This window comes from Xiphophorus hellerii, chromosome 16 (genome assembly GCF_003331165.1).
Source record: "Xiphophorus hellerii strain 12219 chromosome 16, Xiphophorus_hellerii-4.1, whole genome shotgun sequence".
Taxonomy (NCBI): Eukaryota; Metazoa; Chordata; class Actinopteri; order Cyprinodontiformes; family Poeciliidae; genus Xiphophorus; species Xiphophorus hellerii.
The window spans coordinates 17,044,671-17,053,058 of NC_045687.1; the positions used below are offsets into that span (position 1 = coordinate 17,044,671).

The window sequence follows — 8,388 nt, forward strand, 5'->3', positions numbered from 1 at the left end:
TGGACTAAACAACACCAATGGTTGGATTAGAATTTATTTTGAAAATGCTTAAAAAAAGTGCAACCGTACAATACAGATTATATCTAGAACTACCAGACATCAAGTTGTTTATATTTCTGGACTGCATTGCTTGGTTTTACACCAATCAGCAGTAAGGGTGTAAAGTGAATGTTAATGCAAAAACTGTTGGCACCTCTGATGTAAAGCTCGACAATAAATTCACAATAGGATAATCATTCAGTCCATTGCATCATGAAACTGTCTGAAACCACTGGATATTTTTCATGAAAATCTGGTGGCCACTGCCAGAAAACTTAGTGTGGGGTTGCTGCCGCGCTCTCCAGCAAGATGATAAAGTTCTAACAGAAGATAAAGTATTGTCCTGTTGACAAAGAAAGGTGCAAAAATGCTCCCAGACCTTTTTCTAAAATGTTTCTTAAAGGTTTTTGTAAAATGTTTTAACATCAGTTTAGGACATTTTATATGTTAAATGTAAGACCTAAGTCAATTAAGGAAAGTTAGACATTCATTTAACTTACTTGATACCAACTTACTTTTACACCCTGGCTATTTAAAACCATTATGTAGATGCACATTCTAGGAAATGTGTCCAATGTTAAGCCAAATCTAATTAAACACACTCTGCTCTGTGACAAAGGAGCTATTAGTAAATAACAGATCTCATAACTCAAACTCATTAGCCAGGGTTTTAAATCTGACAACTGAAAGTAGGCAGAGAACTCCCACTAAAAGATGGATTCAATGAACAAATTTTACAGCTTTAAATTAAGGAGCTAGTATCAAAAATCTGGAAGTATTTAACACTTTTTTTTTTTTAAAAGATGACAAAATCTGAAACTTTCCTAATCGTGATGATCTGACATTTAGAATATCCAGTGAATAAATGGACTTAACATTTTCAGTTTTCAAATTTATCTGAAACCTTTCCACACAATGAAGCCATGGGTTGCAAGCGAACTTGTCCATGTCTCGAGAATTAAAACTACATGTTAAGCTGAAAATACAAACGTTCAGCATGGGGCTTTGACATTTTATAACCAATATTCACATTTTGTGTAGACCCAACAAGGCAACGGACCTCTCCCTTAACATCACAGCCTCCTGTGGCGAGGAATGCAACACCAACATTGTCTGAGGCTTTTACCAAGCCCCTCCACAGATATCACTCTGTAGGCAACTTTGAGAAGCAATCAGAATGCACAGCTCTGGTTTTGAGCTGGGGTCTCAAAACCAGACTCCCCGAGTTTCCAGTGTTTGGACTCCAATCCGGGCTGGAGTTCAGTCACAATGACAACTGATATGTAGTGACTCCAGTTAGCTTTCATGTTACTTCACGTACTATTGTGCATCTCCTGACTGACTGGAAGTGGTGGACTGGACGGTTGACGAGTTCATCGGTCCCATGTCGTAGCCCATCCTCTTCATGTCTTTGGTCATTATGTGGAAGGAGACGGTGACGAAGCCCTGAGATCGAACCCTCGTCACTAAAACAGAAAAGAAGATTCAAACATTGGATGGATACTAATGCTTCCTCTCGTTTTTACTACTCAGCCGAAGCTGCGGAAACTACAGCTGCTCGGCTCATTAAAGAACGGTAAGCATGACGGACCTTCTCGGCCTTCCCCATGTGCCACCACTTTGGGGTCGGTGTACTCGGGTCGTCGTCCTAGCAACCAGCTGAGCAAGGGGGGAAAAAAGTACTTAAGTTTCAGGAAAAAAAACTTAGCTTGTACTACCACAAACATAACAGCTGCAATGCTTTCATATAGTTTATCAAAGTATTCTCCAAAAGTATTTATACCCTTTGAACTTTTTCACATTTTGTTAATGCGAGGGCAATAACACCCCCCACGTAACTCGCAACAACTCACCCTGTGAACTTCTGAAGTCTCCATGTGGGCTCGGGAACAAACATCGGGATGGTTTTTATGTGTCTGAAGAAACGGAACTGATTATTATCTTTTATTTCAAAGAAGCAACTACAAAGTTAATATCTCAGATTCCTTAAATAACATAGACAATGTTCACCATGCTTTAAGCAGCAGTAGGGTAGAATATAGTTATACTTACTGTCCAGGTGTGAATGGAATGTGCGTTGCTCCATAACCCCTGACCACATCGTTGCCAAAAACGTCCGGTCCGTACACGCTCACCACGAGCTGAGGCCCTGGAACATTTACAGGAAGTTGCACATCTGTAGTAGCAGGTATGTTCCTGTCAGCGACCTTTTCAGTCAATACGCTACTGGCTACCCACTTCCCCCATTTACACCCTTTGGGCGTAGATGAAGGCCCTAAGCATGCTCTCAAATTAGTGGCTTAAAATGTATTTTTACTCTGTGTATGTAATTATGTGGTTTTAACTACACCTTTATAGTTTATTTGGGTTTTTGTTTCAGTAAGATAACTGTATTCTATGTAGTTATAAATTATAACTTGTAATCCAACTGGCCAAATAATTGTTTCTATAGTGCAGAAATGTTGAGGATGATTTCTAGAAATCAGAAAGTGTCAGTGTGAAAGACTTACATCCAGAAGGATTTGTACTCTTGAATGTTGTCTCCAAAGGGAAGTTCCATATTAACTTGTGAGACTGGGAGCTTTTAGAGGTGATCTGAGTGATGCCTTCCTCCAAACCCTTAAGAGAAAACACACACACACACACACCACCTATTTGTTAACAAAAGACTTTTACAAACTACTCTGTCCTATTCGATGTGCAGTGTTTTACTACTGCTTTTTCTAATGAGCAACAATGAAGATATTAGACAAGAAAATGCTTAAAATGTTACAAATCACTTACTGTGGTGGGAGCCCAGTCATGGCCGTAGACGTAACAATATTTACAGTATAAATGGTCATAATCTGGGAACTGGAATAAAAGGGAGGGAAAGCAACTTAATTTTAAGAACAGGAAAAACGCTCAGGAGAACGACGGAAAGAGAAATAAAGCAAAGAATTACCGCTTAAATACAGTACATTGCTGCTGCTAATGCTAATTCTAGCTGCTAAGCTAAAGCAATAAAACAACCACTCACGTTCGCTCCCTCAATTTGTCCGTTCACCGTAAGAAGAAACACGGAAGAATTGCTTGTTGTTTCCATCGTGTATTTTAGTTAAGTTTTCTATAATTAATGCTGAAATTAAACCTGTTGATAACCATAACTCTTGACGCGCCCTAGCTCGTTGCTAAGGCAACGTTTGTGTTTCCCTACGGCTATTAGGTTGGATCAAACTGAACGAGAGCACAACGATTAAAATGTAAAATGACAAAACTATCCACAAGAGAGCGGTGTTGTCCCAAAACTAAATCCAACAAAACTACAGTAGTCGTCACGGGGACAGTTTTAGCTTAAAGACGACATTTCCAACATAAATCAGTAACAGAAAAAAAATTGTGCAATGCGGCAATTAAAACGTGAGAATATTAGTACTATAGAGGAAAAGGTCTATATATATATATATATATATATATATATATATATATATATATATATATATATATATATATATATATATATATATGCATGTATATATATGTCTACTTTTCCTTTTTCATTTTTGTTAGAATAAAAGCATGATTGTTGTAAAGCTTGCTAATATTTTCAGTTGCTCATTAGAATGGTTACATTTGTGTGAAACCTATATTTTTAAGCAGTCTTTTGAGGGCAGCACAGCTTACGTGAAAACCCTTGCTCTTTAGGCTCTGAAAGTTCAGCTCTGAATAATTTATAAATATTTTAGCGCAGTACAAGTAGGAGTGTGCAAATCCTCCTTTTTAAACCATGCAGCAAATTTTTTTTTCATTTGTTTGCCAACCAGCTTGGACATGTGTCATGTCATCCCATATTTAAAGTGCCATATTTTTTTTTTATTATTGTCACTTGCTCTAATTCGCTTGTGTCCCAACTTGCTCTTGAGGACGCAGTGCCGGCCAAAAATGCAGGAATGGATATGCATTGATGAATCAAGTCAAAATCACAAGACACAGCATGAAACATATAGAACTCATTCAAAGCACTAAAAGAACAATTACATTAGCAGGAGCAGAATCAGAGAAAAAAAAAAATCCCCAAAGACTCAATATTGCACATCTTAGGCTCCAAGACTTTTATGTATACAGCTAATAAAGCCAGTTAGAGTGGTAAAGCTCATGTTTCATCTCATGTGCACTTCTTTCTGAGCTTCATACTCCACTCTGGTAAGTGGTGGTTCACATTTAGGTTGCATCCGACCACAGAGACACAAACAACCAGAAGCCTGTATGCTCCACCCAAAAACCACTCGCGCAGACTTTGTATAGTTAATGAATGCAAAGCAAATGATGCTGATGTTCTGAGCTTAAAAGATGCAGTTAATGTCAAAAATGAAAAATAAATCAATAAAAAATGGGGCTAATTTTGTGTGTAACATGTTTGGCACAAAACTAAATTGGGCAAAAGAGGAAGATGGTTGTCCACATAAAAGTGAAAAACAACAAAAAAACAGAAGTACAATTCATTTTAAATGTTTAAAACTGTTACTGCAGAACACACGGGACAAAGAATACATACAGTACATGCACATACTCATAGCTAAGATTAGGAAGATTAATAGTGAGACTAATAGTGACTCTGGTAACCCCTCGCTCTACCTCTGATTTCTGTGACACACAGAAAACACAGGTGTTTAAATGTGTTATAAGTGACATGAAAAGCTTCTCTCTATATAAACTCCCACAGAGTATTGCACTTGTCTACACTGCGGGTATCACCGCAACTTTCTGCGCCGCACTGACAGGTGTGCAGTGGGTGCCCTGGTCTAGTTTAATGACCTAATACACAGCCTACTTTTATTTTATTTTTCTAAGGCTACAAGGTAAATTACCTTTAGTTGAATTAAATCAAGAGGAATGTTGAAGATTGGTACGCTCAGCTATGTAATCATAAATTTCAGCAACGCACTGTCTCTCTAACAGGTCTTTCTTGTAAGTGAGATCTTGGATCTCAATATTTAGATGACGTATAAATATAGGTAAAATGAAATATATTTAAAAAAAACAATACGCTGCTCACACACGTCGTGTCAAACACCCAAATGCTGCGGAAGCTCCTCCACACGTCTTTCTTGTATCAAGTTGAACAATTTGATAGATGCTTTTCCTCAGTAGGGAAAAGGAGGATAACCAAAACTAAAATGCAGCACAATCCTTAGAGAAAATGTGTAGAGGTGACAAACAAAACGTAACCTTCCAGCAGGCCAATGATGACTAAAGATACAACCAGCTTTAAGATAAATTAGTCTAAGTCAAGCGTATTCAAACATCAGAGCATTTTTCATATCATTTGTTGTTTTTCTTGGGTGTGGCCAGATCAGCTGTTTCACACAGAGCAGCAACCCCCCGCCCATCCAGTGTGTCTGTGCCGTTGTCCTTTTTTCTCCTGCTTGTCTGGCAGGTGTCTGTGTGTCCAGCCGACTCAGAGGCCCACCCTGAGCCTCTGACCTTTGCTGCTCCCCAAACAGCAGCTCTCTTTTCACCCACCTTCGGTTCACTCCCTTTTCACCCACGCCGTATCAGTTTTGCGCCTCCAGCTCTATGCACCAGCATCGGTTTGTGATGCGTCTTCCCCGCTCGTCACTTTGTAAAAGATTTACACTGAGAGCACTCGTTTGTCCCCCTTTCCCTCCCCCTTTAGTGTCAGTAACATATTTGGCATGCTATTCTCTTACTCCCTGACCTGCAATGCTATCTCCATCCATTTTTGTGACTTTCCCGGCATCTCTCTATTGTTTCTTTACTGAATGTTATTTGAATCTTCTCTTCCATCCTGAGCGCTTTGATGCCTCATGCACCCATCTCTTTCTCACCCGTTTAGCCTGTTTGTGTGTCCTCTCATCTTTTCTCTGCTAATCATTCTTCATTCCCTTCATCTCTCTGACCCTCTTTCCTTCTCCATCTCTGCAGCAGAAGTTGTTTCAGCCAAATGCCTGATTTAGATTCTTACAGCTTAATGGATAGAGGCCCAATAACAGTCGCTCTGGTGTGGCCACTCCAAAGGGGTCACTTTTGGATAAAGTGGGATTTGACTTCTTTGGACTCTTTCACTAAGTCAGTGATTCTGCACCGTCCTCATAGACGTTTTTAAGCCAAAAGCATGCATTGGAGCAGGGAACATGAAAGCCTACAGCGTTAGCTGGTGTGTCTCACTGGCTGATCGTGATTGCAAGTGACATTTTGTTCTCTGCTTCCAGTGATTTCATGGAGGAAATATTATGTGAAGAAGCTTTTAAAAGTGGCATCAAACTATCACAAAATCTTCAAATCTTGAATTCTTTTACAATTTGGTCATTTTATTCAACAGTAGCTCTTTAAATGAACTGAAACAGCTTTACTTTCCAACTTAGGGAGGAATGGAGTGGGCTTGAGTGAGATGAGCGTTTAAAGTTAATTTTGTTAAATCTTCATAAGCGATACAGTCTTCACTAAGACTTGACTAACCCAAGGACGTGGAGCCCATAAATTTGTGTTGCAGATGTATTTTTTGCGTTCCATGTACACAAATAATTATCTTTTAAATATTTACATAAAAATGATAGGTATTAGCATTTTAAAAAAATCTAAGCCATTCATTTTAGTCCTCACTACACTACAAAAATTCACAATTTTTCCACATTTCAAGCCACTCATCACTGATTTTCCTCATTAAAATCTCCTTAATATTTAATTTCTTTTTTCTGTTCTTTTCCCATCTGATAATTAAAAGTTGTTTTTGAAGTTTGCTCACTTAAAAACAAAAGCGCAGTCTAAACTGCATGGCAGTTTACGTTTAATAAAGACAGAAAGATAGTAACAAAATTCAGAAAAAAAATTGTTAATAGAAAATGTATTTCATTGAGTGAAATAAGTATTTAAGTAAGCTTAGAGTTGACTTTGACTCATAATAACTGGAACATTGATCAATATATATGATGTGTATTATGATTATGGCATTGGACAAAATTAGGCTGGCTGATGGTCATTTTATATTTTGTCCATTTCCCAGCTGATATTCTTGGAGCCATTTAATCCCTGTGCAGATCTACTGTTTTCTCCCTGACATCTATTGACAGCTCCACCAAGTAGAAAGCATCATCTTGTTCACTAAAACCATTTCTGAACCAGTTTTGAAGTGTGTTTGGAATTATTTTTCCGTTTGTCCCACCCAATTATGTCCACGTTTTTGACCATCTGACCACATTTGTCACGCTTAGGTTACATTAAATGGCTCAAGAATGACCTGGAACAACATAATCTCAAGTCTAACCTGGAAGATGCCAGAGCATGATTGATTACCATCAAGTTTACCATTAAAATGGACTGATGAAAGCCACGACTGCTCATAAATTGACATCTTTAAGCTCAACAGAAATCTGACCTGCCCCGATGAAAAAGCCAAATGCCACACACTCATACTTCGATGATAGGATATTAGATAAACCTCTAAGTAAAGCTCCTCCCTATGTGTCAGAGTTAGTTCACATAACTCTGACAGGTTGAAGCAGGTGCTATTACAAACCCAGAAAACATGATCACTTAACTGGGCTCATGCATTACTTACAAATGTGATCTTTGCCTTTGTGGCATTTTAAGTTGTTCCTTTGCTTAAAAGGCCCACCGCATTTCAAATCGGTCCTCAGCGATATCATGCAGTTTCCAGCGTGGCACTTCAATCTGACATTCACACAAGCCAATTTGCTCATCTTTACCATCTCCTCCTCCTTTGTTGTGGAGGAAGACTGCATATTTTTGACCGTTGGGTAAAATTTTAAACGGCATGAGCAGATGGTAAAAGTAACCACCAGATTTGCTGCACGAGAGGAAGAAAGTTAAGGGTAGGTAGGGTGTGTCTGTGCAGAGCAGATCTGTGGGATTCTGCATCGCCGCCTGGTGACTTGTAAAGTCAACCACTGAAGTCAAGACACCTGCAGCTGTCGAAGCCCTCTGTCTTTTGAGAAAACAGAAATCCTAGCTGTTTGTTGCTGTCCTTCAAACCCAAATTAATGAGTTTGCTCCTGTTGCTGCTCCCATCTTTGTTTCTGGTTAAACTGTCATCGCAACTTTGTTGTCTGAGTCTTTTTTTTTCCCATCGCCTTACCTGGAATGCACGGCATCCAGCATTTGTGACTTTTACAGTTTTCCTGTGCCCAGTGTCTGTCAGTGCATGGGGTTGATTGGGGTAAGGGTGTATGTGTGTGTGGTCCATCTTTGGCCCAGTTTGAGTCTTGTTGTCCCTCTGGGACAGGCACCAAAACTCCACGTCGTATTTTTAAACTACTCCCCCACTCTCCTGCAGCCCTCACTGTCTTTGCCTCGCTCCAAATGTCTCTGGTTCAGACTTGGAGTCTCTCA

General features: G+C 39.2%; 1 protein-coding gene across 1 annotated transcript; it reads right to left on the reverse strand.

Moving 5' to 3' along the window:
• Positions 1 to 20: 20 nt before the first annotated feature.
• b9d1 (B9 protein domain 1) lies at positions 21 to 3,251 on the reverse strand. Its single transcript, XM_032586711.1, has 7 exons — positions 3,059 to 3,251; positions 2,824 to 2,892; positions 2,550 to 2,658; positions 2,092 to 2,188; positions 1,893 to 1,955; positions 1,631 to 1,698; positions 21 to 1,505 (listed from the first exon to the last, which is right to left on the reverse strand). Exons 1-7 carry the CDS (start codon positions 3,122 to 3,124, stop codon positions 1,360 to 1,362), a joined length of 618 nt encoding a protein of 205 aa, XP_032442602.1. The 5' UTR covers positions 3,125 to 3,251; the 3' UTR covers positions 21 to 1,359.
• Between the last annotated feature and the right edge of the window lie 5,137 nt (positions 3,252 to 8,388).

Excerpts from the sequence above, each read along its gene's own strand:
- b9d1 (XM_032586711.1), bottom strand. The coding sequence starts at position 3,124 with ATGGAAACAACAAGCAATTCTTCCGTGTTTCTTCTTACGGTGAACGGA. Across the intron at positions 2,189-2,549 it reads GAGTACAAATCCTTCTGGAT|GGCCTCAGCTCGTGGTGAGC; the intron begins GTAAGTCTTTCA and ends TAAATGTTCCAG. Across the intron at positions 1,956-2,091 it reads ATTCCATTCACACCTGGACA|ACACATAAAAACCATCCCGA; the intron begins GTAAGTATAACT and ends CCGTTTCTTCAG.